Below are 12,896 nucleotides of genomic sequence, written 5' to 3'. Positions count from 1 at the left end.
CTCATAATGCCTCAAAATCCTTCTCCAGAACCTCCTTTCCAATCTTGTTGACATTGTTTCGATCGATGTGGAGCACATCATCTACTTTCTCAGGAGGCGAAGAAAATTCAGCCCGTCCACAATTACTCTCACCAATTTTTATCGATGCACCAGAGAAAGCATCCTATCTGGATGCATCACTGTGTGGTAGGGCAACTGCTCCGCCCAAGACCACCAGAAACTACAGAGTTGTGAATGTGACCCAGGCCATCCCACAAACCAGCCTTCCATCCGTTGACTCCGTCTACATTTCCCGCTGCCTCGGGAAAGCGGCTAACATCAAAGACCCCCTCCCACCCGGCTTATACACTCTTCCATCGGGCAGAAGATACAAGTAGTTTGAGAACACAACAGATTCAAGAACAGCTTCTTCCCCGCTGCGATCAGACCCACAAACTCATATCAGACTTAATCTTTCTCTGCACCTTCTCTGTAGCTGTAACACGGTATTCTGCATCCTGTTTGATTACTCTGATGGACTTGTGTAAGGTATGATTTGCCTAGACAGCACGCAAGACAATATTTTTCACCGCATCTCGATACCCTTTGGTCTAACCCATCCATGCTAAACATAATCCCAAATTAAACCGCCTGCTCTAGGGCCATATCCCTCCAAACCCTTCCTATCCATATATCTATCAAAATGCCTTTTAAATGCTGTAACTGTATCCACATCTACCATTTCCTCTGGAAATTCATTCCACACGTGAACCACATTGTTTAAAAAAAAAATTGCCTCAGGTATTTTTTTAAATCTCTCTCCTCTCAGCTTAAAAAATGCACCCCCCCTAGTAGAGGAATCCCTCACCCGAGGGAAAAGACAACTAACCATTCAGTCTATCTATACCTCTCATTATTTTATAAACTTCTTTCAGGTTGTCTCTCATCATCCGATACTCCAGTGAAAAAAGTCCCAGCCTATCTTCACAAATCAAACCTTCCGCACCCGGCACCATCCTGGTAAATCTCTTCTGAATCCTCTCCAGCTTAATAAAATCCTTCCTATAACAGGGTGACCAGAACTGGACGTAGCACTCCAGAATATTCTGTACAACCTCAACATAACATACCCAATTCCTATACTCAAAGGACTGAGCAATGAAGGCGAGCGTGCTAAATGCCTTTTAAATCATCCTGTCTAAATGTAATGCAAGCTTCAAGGAATTATCTACCTGCACCCCTCGGTCCCTCTGAGGGTTCACTGAGAATACCCTGAGCTGCTGCATCACTGCTTGGTTCAGAAATTGCACCATCTCAGATCGTAAAACCCTACAATGGATAGTGAGGACAGCTGAAAAGACCATGGGGGACTCTCTTGCCTCCATTATAGACATTTAACAACATACGCAGCATTCGCAAGGCTAACAGCATTGGGAAGACCCCACACACCCCTCACCCAAACTCTTCTCCCTCTTGCCATCTGGCAGAAGATACCTGAGCATTCGGTCTCACGGCCAGACTACACATTGGTTTCTTCCCCCAAGCCATCAGGTTCCTTAACACTGTATGATCGGACTCTTTCCCATCTGAAATTCTTTACATGACTTCAAATTGCTGCCAGAACAATGCCTATTAATTATCAAAGTTAAAAATCACACAACACCAGGTTATAGTCCAACAGGTTTAATTGGAAGCANNGCGTCGCTCCGAAAGTTAGTGCTTCCAATTAAACCTGTTGGACTATAACCTGGTGTTGTGTGATTTTTAACTTTGTACACCCCAGTCCAACACCGGCATCTCCAAATCGTGAATATTAATTATCATTCCTTTATTACACTGTGATTTGCGTGTTTTGCATTTCTTACGCACTTTATGCCACTTTGTGTATGACTGTGCAGTTTGTGTTGTCCGTGTAGCACCTTGGACGAACAATGTCTTGTTTTTACTTATCAGTTGTAAAATGGTAGCAGTGACAAATAAAAAAAGTTCTCTGCTCTCTACTCTCCCCAAGGTCCTTCCTTTGTTAGTTATACCAAAAGGATCCCTCTCTTCTCTCTCCAACCTCGTGGTGTCGACTTTAATCCTGGCACCAGGTAGGCAACAGAACTTCCAGCACTATATGGGCTTTAAGTTTCAGATTTTAGTTATTATTTGGCTCCTGCATCCTTTGTTGCTCTTTGCTCAGTGAGATATAAAACAATTCCCATGCACCAGGGAAATCCAGCCAATTTTAGACATGCATTCCCACCCCCCCCCCCACAACTCCCTGATTCGAGCCAATTTCTGTCTCCTGAACTTCCTCTCTAGCACAGCACCAAGTTGCTCAAATGCAGGCCACATTCAAATTAAACCTCGAAAACTGAATCTCAAGTATGAAAATGTGGTTTACATTAAGGAAGACCATCTGCTGGAAGACTTGCCTTGCAGCAGTTGGCAATGCAAACTGTGCTGGCACTTAATAGCATGCAGATTCTATTCTGAAGCTCAATAGAATAGTTACTGAACCAATAATAAAATCAAAACAGTTCTGGAAAGAATTTGCTGATACAATTAGTTGCAGCTTGCCAAGCTCCATACCCAATCGTGGATCTGCACTGCCGAGCTGGGATGGGAGGCTTTCATTGGCCTCAATACCTTAGTCTTTGGGGAAACTTCCATCTGCAGTGGGGACTTGCTCTGAGGTAGCGATGTTGGCGGTGGTAGTGAGGAGGGCTGACCCTCTATCCCTATTTGTGAGAGTCAACGTGGGAAGCACGCTGAATTGACTGCAGCTCCTCACCCCACACTCTGGAGGTTGCAAACACCCAGGTACCCAGACTGAAGGTTTGCTACTGGGGCACAGTGCCCAGGGGCATGAAACCAGCGCCAAGCAGGCAATCAACACCATGCGACTTGAATCAGTCTCCATCCAGGATCTCTCCACTCAATTATTGTAGATTACCCGCCTTCTGAATAGTGTGTCTCACACTAACAAGGCCCATAGCCATTGCTCTCCTGAGCTAAGCATAGCGTCATAGAGTCATAGACATGTACAGCACAGAAGCAGGCCATTCGGCCCAACTCACCCATGCCGACCATGGATATCCTAACCTAATCTATTCCAATTTGGATTAGATTCCCTACAGTGTGGAAACAGGCCCTTCAGCACAACAAGTCCACACTGACCCTCCGATGAGTAACCCACCCCCCCTCTGATTAATGCACCTAACACCATGGACAATTTAGCATGGCCAATTCACCCTGACCTGCATATCTTTGGACTGTGGGAGGAACCCCACGGAGACACTGGGAGAATGTGCAAACTCCACACAGTCAGTTGCCCGAGGCTGGAATCGAACCTGGGACCCTGGCGCTGTGAGGCAGCAGTGCTAACCACTGAGCCACCGTACCGCCCTTTGCCAGCACTCAACCCATATCCCTCCAAACCCTTCCTATTCATACATCCATCCAGATGCCTTTTAAATGCTGTAATTGTACCAGCCTCCACCACATCCTCTGGCAGCTCATTCCATAACACACATGTCTGGGAGTCAAACATTGCTCAGACCTGACCAGCACCAGACAGCAGATGTCAGTCCCCGCCAGGTTTGGGGAATAATCACTGGCAGAACCGAAGGTCATCATTACCGAGGCTAGTCTTCAGACTCCAGAGTGACCTAATGAACCTACCTCACCATGGCACTGGGCTGACCCGCCTGCTCACTGCCAGGGTCGGAACACCCAGTACCTCATCCAATCGCCTCCACTGAGCCCCAACGGTACAGCTAACCCAGAGCAGGTCAAGGCTCCAAGGGGTTAATTCCAATCACGGAAGACCTCACTTATTTATTTGGCATTACTGATCGGCCTTTTGCAGTGTAACCATCAGTTGGAGCCTCAATAATTCACGCAAAAAGAAACGTATTTCTTCTGCAGACGCATGGGCCCCACCAAAGCTCTGACAGTAGTAGTTCAGGCTATAATCTCTGTGTGGCTTCCTATGAAGCCTATCATTTGAAATAATAAATGGGACCCAGCCGGAGATGAAAAGCTCTTGTCTCAGCCTGTTTCACATTACAACAGTTCCTCAGCTTCTTGTGGCTCCCGAACTTCAAGGTTCCTTTACACTGGGATTGATGGGCTCTCTGTCACTCCCCCACCCCAAAGCCACAGATCCTGAAACCCCAAGACCAGCAGGAGGCCATTCAGCCCCTTCCAACATGGTTACTAGATCGTAGCTGGGCTGTGGTGCAAACTCCAATAAACTCTCACCTGAGCTCCACTTCCCCTCCCCACTCGATCAACATGGTGGCTCAGTGGTTAGCACTGCTGCCTCCCAGTACCAGGGACCCAGGTTCTATTTCACCCTCGGGCGACTGTCTGTATGAGGTTTGCACATTCTCCCAGTGCCTGCATGGGTTTCCTCCGTGTGCTACAGTTTCCTCCCAAGATCCAAAAGGTTTTGCAGGTCAGGTGAATTGGCCATGCTAAATTGCCCACGGTGTTCAGATTAGGTGCATTAGTCACGGGTAAATATAGGCTAATAGGGTATGTAGTCAGCGGAAATATAAAGGAATAAGGAGAGAGAGGAAGGGAGGGGGGCGAAGGAGAGGAGAGCGGAGGGTCAGTGTGGACTTGATAGGCTGAAGGGCCTGTTTCTACACACTAGGGATCCTGTGATTCTATTAAACAAAGCTACAGTACAGCAGATACTGGAAACTGGAATTAAAAACAGCAAGCATCAGAAGCACTTGGGTCAGGGACACTGAAGATTCAGGGGATTGGTCACAGAGCTGTAGAAATGTTGATCAATTGTGTTGTAGGTTGACCCACAATGCCCTCAGGGAGTGAGTTCTAGGATTTTGACCCAGCGACAATGAAGAAACAGTAATAAAATTTCCAAGTCAGGAAAGTGAGTGGCTTGCAGGGGATGGTATTCCCATCGAAGTGTTGCCCTCATCCTTCTAGATGGATGTGGTCATGGGTTTGGAAGGTGCTGTCTAAGGATCTTTGGTGAGTTTCTGCAGTGCATCTTGTAGATGGTACGCACTGCTGCTACTGAGTGTCGGTGGAGGAGGGAGTGGATGCTTGTGGATGTGGTGCCAATCAAGCGGGGGCTGCTTTGTCCTGGATGGTGTTGAGCTTAGAGTGTTGTTGAAGATGCACCCATCCAGGCAAGTAGGGAGTATGATCATAGATCATAGAATCCTTACAGTGTGGGGACAGGCCATTTGACCCAACAAGTCCACACTGACCCTCCAAAATGTATCCCACCCAGAGCCATTCCCCTACCCTACTCCTCTACATTCCCCCTGACTAATGGATCTCACCCACACATCCCTGAACACTGTGGGCAATTTAGCATGGCCAATTCACCCTAACCGATGCATCTTTGGACTGTGGGAGGAAAACAGAGCACCCGGAGGAAACCCACGCAGACACGGGGAGAACATGCAAACTCCACACACTCCAAGCTTGTGCTTGCGAACAGTAAACAGGCTTCGGGGTGTCAGGAGGGGAGTTACTTTCTGCAGGATTCCTAAGCCTCTGACCTGCTTTTTGTAGCCACTGTGTTTATATGACTGGTCCAGTCCAGTTTGTGGTCAACGGGAACACCCCAGGGTGACGATAGTGCAGGATTCAGCAATGGGAATGCCATGAGGGAATGGTTAGACTCTCTGTTGTTGCCTTACCAAACCGAGCTTGTCACCAATGTCTGGTGGCAAGTGAGGGGATCAGGCAATTTCCAAATCAATACGAAAGGGGTCGGGGGGGGGGGCATCCTAACAACAAATTGCATCCACGTAGTACCCTTGAGATAGTGAACTCATCCTAAGCTGTGTCTCAGGGGTGTGTAACCAATGAAAGAAAATCTTCAGCTTGGTGGCCAAATCCTTGTATTAAAAGGGATAGGTTTTAACCATGCAGGGGGCTGAAGGAATGAGTGAAGAACTGGTTTGGAGTAGAAGATCCAAAGTTTAGGGAGAAATTCTGATAAATAATTGACCGGTACATTTACTGAGATTTCAAAAACAACCGAATAGTGAGAAAAACCGCTGGGCTTGTATACACTTGTGTTTAGAAGGATGAGAGGGGATAAGATTATTAAAGGATTGGACACTCTGGAGGCAGGAAGCATATTTCCGCTGATTGGTGGGTCCAGAACCAGAGGACACAGTTTACAAATAAGGAATAGGCCATTTCGAACAGAGTTAAGAAACTTCTTCACCCAGAGAGTGATGGGTGTTTGGAATGCTCTGCCCCAGAAGGCAGTGGAGGCCAAGTGTCTTGATACTTTTAAGAAAGAGATGGATAGAGCTCTTAAAGATAGTGGAATCGAGGGTTATGGGGATAAGGCAGGAACAGGATACTGATTGAGGATGATCAGCCATGATCATAATGAATGCTGGTGCTGGCTCGAAGGCTTGAATGGCCTACTCCTACACCTGTTGTCTATTGCCTTAAAAAACACTTCAGCACATTTAGTGATAGCGTTCTATTCAAATACCAGCACGTCTTTGGGTGTCAATCGTTTGACTAAAGTTTACAAGCAAATGGTCCTTCAACCAGATCAAATAGAATTAAGAGAAACTGTAAAGTGCCAAGCCATTGTCACCAGTTCCATGGCCATTGGGCAGAATTGGAGTCGCGTTCGGCAATCCCCGCAGTTGGGTGCAATGGTTGGAACCAGTCAGAAGTCACACGATACCAAATTATAGTGCAACAGGTTTATTAGAAATCACAAGCTTTCAGAGCACTGCCCGTTTGTCAGGTGAAGCGCATCCTGGTTGGAACCACGTCCAGAGTTGCTAACGCTTGTGATTAAAGGAAGGAAAATGAAAGGGAATGCTGTTCCAATCACTTCAATCAACATCAACCTGAAAATTAACGATCAGATATTAAAGGTAATGTAGCTTCCCTTCAGAATCAGCTTTCTTGCATCTCCTCTCTCTGATTCGGTCAGTTACAAACGTGACAATGGTGCGGTTTTTAAGAAGTTACTTTGTCCTGGGTTTTTTTTGAAGCAAGCTTGTGAGGCAGGGGTGAAAAGCTGTCTGGGGTAATGTAAACCACTTGGATTTTATTTTTTAAGAAAACAGCCTGAATGGGTGTGACCAGCTCTCACAGGTTAAGATTTCTGGATTTTGGTCTCTCAGTAACACCAGGAGCTATTGGGGTCTCACCAGAGCTAGTATCTTCAGTGAATGTCGCCTGGCTGTTACTCTTTCGGAATTTTCTCTTGTATGTTATGTTAGTCCCGGATTGGAAAACTGCATGTGAGTATCCGTGTCTGAATTTGCCTCTTATTTTGCCAAGGGTGTGTTTTTAAGCTGTTTCTATTTTGGAACAGGTAATCAGTAATAGTTACTATATCTATTATTCTGTAAGCTTTCTAATAGAGTTAAGTGATTCAAAATACAAGCAAGGAAAGAGGAATTTCAAGTACGGTGTTTTAATAAGTTGCGTTTTGCTTTACGCTGAGTAGTTTGACCAGTCATATCACGTGGAACAGACACTTTATATTTGCCTTTAAAATAATAAAAGTTAGGGTCGAGGTTAACTTTGTAAAATATTTTGAGGGCTCTGGTCCATTCCGTGACATAAAACAGAGGTATGAGTGTGTCCAACAACACATTAAAATGGCCGCCAGGAACACAAGTAGCCAATAATGAGCTTCCTGAAGTTGGTTGTTTGGTCATGGCGTTCTTTGATTCTGGCACTGGGGAAGAACCTTATAAGAAGGATGTTCCTCACATTCCTTGCTCCATATACTGCTCAGTGTGGTTTCCTCTAACAGATACCTGGACAGTGTGACCCAATAATCCCAGAATTCCCAATTCTCTGATACTGCCTGGACTGAAGCGGTCATTGCTTTCGCCAGTATCCACTTACCTCCATCATTGACAAACTCCTCCCAATACTACTAACAGGAAAAGAGCTACAACTGAACTCAGCCTCAATCATGAAGAGAAACATTGTTAGCTTGCCAACATAAAATAGATTGTTTGAACAGCTGGCTAGGCATTGGAATACAGATGGGCAAATATGATTTGGACTGTGATAATTTGTTCCTGAACACAGAAGGCCACATGAACACTCCGCTGAACATAGTGTTCAATTGTTCCGTGCTTGATTATGTCACCTTGTTTAAAATTCGCACTCACTCGACTGGTTAAGACTGGATGTGGACACAGAGCAAAGCAAACAAAGGCGTGGAAAGATGCTGGGAGTTCAAACTGAGGTGTGTAGCAGATATTTTAAAGCACTGCTACAAACACAGACTGATGTCATATCTGTAGAATTCAGAGAGATGATACATTTTCCGTTAATGTCACAGCAGAATGAGAAGCTCAAGAACGCCAGCTTAGCAGAGAATGTTTTTGGTAGAGTCAGCAAATGCATTCTGGGTAATCCAAGATGGAGAATGGGAAAGAATCATAGCAGTAAGAGTTGCTCCTTTTTTTTTGAGGTAATTTAGGTGTTGGAGGTGATTTCCTTGAACTTCAGGAGCAATTACTGTTTTATCTACTGTTGCATGGTTTTGGAACTTAAGAAAAAAATGCTTTTACACCGACTGTGGTAATGACGCATAGCACAAACCCTGAGCTGGAGTCGGGTTAGATATCAGAGCCTGGACAGAATTTCTATACCACAATGGAATGCACACAAGGGCTGAGACAGAATCTGCCCTAATTGACCAAATTGTCCAAGTTTTATTAACATTCTTAACTAAATGCCAGGGATCAGATATCCTGGAATGTCAAGTCTTCCAATCCCAGGACGAGCTGAACCAATTTAACATCTAACATCGGAACAGGAGTTCCAGAGAGCAGGATAAAGAAAACACTTAAAAGTCAGCAAGCACAGTCAGCTACTCTGAATCATTACCTTTAACACTGGTGGAGTGTACAGCATATCCTCCAGGCCCAGGTGACAACAGTTGCCGAGATACTCCTGGGTGAATTCCACAATCAGTTGCAAGTTGTACAGACTGTCAGCAACGGACATGGTCTCCTTCAGGCAAACATCTGTGAAGGGAAGGAGGAGGGAAAAGAAAAGTCAAGCCATTATCACCAGCAAGCTCAAAAACTGCATTTGTAACTTAGCTGCAGGACCGCAGAGAGACTACTGTCCAAACAAAGCACCTCAACTCCCAATCACCGCTCTCCCCACTTACCCAGGAGAACCAGTCCAATGACAAGCTGGAGACATTCCCAGTTTTAGCTACCAGAAAGGAAAAGGGTCTTGATAGTATTCATGGCACGGAAACAGGCCATTTGACCCAATATGTCTCTGCTGTTCCTCACACTCCATCCAAGACTCTACTCAATCTACCAATCCTGATGAAGATCTTGCGCTCTAGACGTCAATTCTCCTGCTCCTCAGATGCTGCCTGACCGGCTGTGCTTAACCAGCACCACACTCTTCGATTCTGACCTGTAGTGCTCGCTTTCTCTCAGTATTCCACACCGGTTGTTCCAACTTCCCATTAAATGTGTGTTGATGCTACTCACCTCAACCACTCCCCTCATAGCCCGACACACAAGCTAAAGCTTCTCTGGAATCGTGTACTAAATTTACGAATGAACATCTTGTACTGATAACTCACTGGTTCTGGTCTCTCAAGTGGAAACTTTTCTATTGCAGCCTTCCATATTTAATCTCTAACCAATCTCCTCTCTTAATTTCTCTTTCAGGAGAAGCAGAGTCCTAGTCTATTCACACATTCCTGCTGGATCTAACCTCTGAAAACAAAATGGACAACAGCAGACACCATCTCCAATGCCTCTGTGATCTTGCTACAATACCGTTAGTCTGGCTGGTTTGTGATGCAGAATGGTACCAATAGCCTGAGTTTAACTCCCATCTGGTTCAGCTCTCTAAAAATCCCACCTTCCCAAACTCTCCCCTTGTCAGAGGCACAGTGACCTTCAGGTTAAACCACCACCAGTCGTCTCTCCCTCTCTCTAAATGAGTCCACATACCTTGGATGCGAAAGAGTGAACCCGTAATGCATTCAGTTGCGAAGTGAGATCTCACGACGCAGAACGAGAGAGAAATGACCAACTATATATTAAGATAACTGATATACAAATACTTGAGTGTAACTTTGCCAAGTTGTTAATTTATACTCCTCCCTGCAGAGCAAAATGACAGATATGTGGAAAACCACCTCCAAGTCACACACCATCCTTGTTTGTAACCGCATCACTATTCCCTCACTGTCACTGGCTCAAATTCCTTCCTAACAGCACTGTGTCTCACCTCCTGACACCCCAAGGACTGCAGCGGTTCAAAAAAGGCAGATCGTCACCTCGTCATGGGCAACTGAGGCTGGCCCAGCCAGCAATGCCCGCATCCCATGGGTGAATAAAAAAGTAATAATTCAATGACCCATCCGCAGGGCCCTGTTAGCATGGCACGTACTGAGACATTAATGTGGAACTGGACAGAGACACTATGGGCTCGCACCAAATAGCCAAAACAATCTTATCGTTTGATGTCCCTTAAGGATGCACCGCTGCCATCTCTACCCACTCCTGGCCCACACACTCTGGTTTACATTGGCCCAGGACAAAACTCACGTTGGACCCGCCCTCCCCTCCAAATAAAAAGCCTTCCCAGAGGATCCAAGAACGGACAATAAATGGAACCTGGCGAATGAATTACAATCTGCAACTACACGTGGATTTTCACTGAAACATCCACCAACTCCGGTTACGTTGCAGAGAACACACAGCATAGACACGGGTCTTCCTGAGCAAACAGTCAAAGCTCCGAACAAATCCGCACTTCACCCCATCAGCACAACTTTCTTTCTCCTCCCTCATGGCTTTATCCAGCTTCCATTGAATGATAACCGTCTCAGCCTCCCTTGGTGGGAGCAAATCCTACATTCTTATCCCTTATCATTTTAATTCCTGGCCCCATTCCCACCTCTAGCTCCTGCACGTTTCTGATAAAACTCCAGGACTAGTGCCTCGTTTTCTGATTGGGCGTTTTATAAACCTTCTGGACTCAACACACAGCTCAGTAATTACAGAGGAGAGTCAGTGCTCCCAGGTTTTGGAGCTGCAGCACTACTGCTAACTTTCAAATCTCCCGCCAGATTGCGATTTCCTTTCCCCAAGACCTCACATCAACCCTTTCATCAGCAGATTCCTTCATCCCTCCATTCTGCCACAACCCTGGAAGGGCTTTGATGATGTCAAAGAGCTGCTCCTCACTGGGTGTAAATAGCACAGTGAGGGTGGAGTTAGGTCTGTATATGGAACTCTCAAACAATCTCACAAAGAGGTCCCAAGCCTGTAGATAGATCTTCACCCAGCCTTCTCCACGGAGCGTCTCTCAAGGTGTGTTGCGACTGCACGAATGTGGACAGATAAACGCACACCAAAAGGCTTCCCCTTCTACTCTTTACTCCTCTCCAAACAAAGCAGTCGGCATAAAAACTCAAAGAACGGTTGGGAGTCATACAGTCATGGAGATGGACAGCATGGAAACAGACCCTTCAGTCTAACTCGTCCTTGCCGACCAGATATCCTAACCCAAATCTAGTCCCACCTGCCAGCACCAGCCCATATCCCTCCAAACCCTTCCTATTCACATACCCACCCAAGTGCCTTTTAAATGTTGCAATTGTACCAGCATCCACCACTTCCTCTGGCAGCTCATTCCACACACTTACCACCCTCTGCGTGAAACAGTTGCCCCTTAGGTCTTTCCCCTCTCACCCTAAACCTATGCCCTCTAGTTCTGGGCTCCCCCACCCCAGGGAAAAGACTTTGTCTATTTACCCTATCCATGCCCCTCATGACATTGTAAATCTCTATAAGGTCACCCCTCAGCCTCCCAGTACTTGTGGCATTCTCTGCTCGCCTCTCCCCCACTCTGAGAGAAGGCATTTTTTCTCAAGCCTATATCTGATATCTCTTCTAAATGCGGTCCTAAGGTCTGGTCACCCCCCCCCCCCCACCCATGCAGGGGAAACGCACTCTCACATGGGCAGGGTTAAAACTTCGAGGTTTAAACCAATGGAAGACTCTGGTGTTGAGCAACTCACCTTGCAACCGTAGAACATCTGGACAGTAGTGATGTCCCAAGCACAATTGTACAGACAACAAGGATTGAAATAGCCACTAGTCTGGTTTCATTTCAGAAATGAGCAACACAAATGGATTAAACTATGGAAGAGAGACTGGAAGCAAATCCAGTGGCCCATTTCCACCAAGAGACAATCTCATGCACTGACAGAAGACTCATCTTCCCAAGCCTCTGTCGGACTTCTCAGCAGATACATGTTCTGGTCACCCCAAAACACATACTCTGGACCCAATCCAAAATCCAGTCCCTTCATGTTTCAATGGCCACACGTCGTGCCGATGTATTTACTCATGGCAGGGGAAGGAGGGATTTTAATCTGAAGATACGGGAATAAAGAAAGTCAACCGTCTGAGTTTAAAAGCTCGACTTTTAATTCTCCCAAAGCAAATCACGATATTGGGACTTGATCAGGGACAATGGGAGATGCTCAAATGGTCTGCACACACTGAAATTACCTTCCTATTTTAAAATGTGGAGGTGCTGGTGTTAGACTGGGATGGACAAAATTAAACATCACACAACAACAGGTTTATTTGGAAGCACGAGCTTTCGGAGCGCTGCTCCTTCATCAGGAGGTTGTGGAATGGCCACCTGATGAAAAGGCTGTGCCTCAAAAGTTAGTGCTTCCAATTAAACCTGTTGGACTATAACCTGGTGTCGTGTGATTTTTAACTTGCTATTTTAAGACAGACAGTGTAAAATCTAAGCACAATCACTCGACAATTGCTCAATCCTCGAGACCGTAGCGAGTGCATCTCAAATAAAACAATTCAGACAGAATACTCGAGGTGCCGGAGTATTAAGCAACTCGCTTCAGAAGTTCCCGAACTTAT

General features: G+C 45.9%; 1 protein-coding gene across 1 annotated transcript in view; it reads right to left on the bottom strand.

Moving 5' to 3' along the window:
- camsap3 (calmodulin regulated spectrin-associated protein family, member 3) overlaps positions 1–12,896 on the bottom strand; it is a 207,499-nt gene that overhangs the window by 52,093 nt on the left and 142,510 nt on the right. Inside the window, exons 7-8 of the mRNA XM_043695113.1 lie at positions 12,023–12,098; positions 8,848–8,987 (exon numbers count right to left, since the gene is read on the bottom strand). Coding sequence (XP_043551048.1) covers positions 8,848–8,987; positions 12,023–12,098 — 216 coding nt within the window. The remainder of the gene's footprint in view (positions 1–8,847; positions 8,988–12,022; positions 12,099–12,896) is intronic.

The sequence above is a fragment of the Chiloscyllium plagiosum genome, chromosome 8, assembly GCF_004010195.1.
Source record: "Chiloscyllium plagiosum isolate BGI_BamShark_2017 chromosome 8, ASM401019v2, whole genome shotgun sequence".
NCBI classification, from domain to species: Eukaryota; Metazoa; Chordata; class Chondrichthyes; order Orectolobiformes; family Hemiscylliidae; genus Chiloscyllium; species Chiloscyllium plagiosum.
This window is presented reverse-complemented; position numbering and strand designations above follow the sequence as displayed.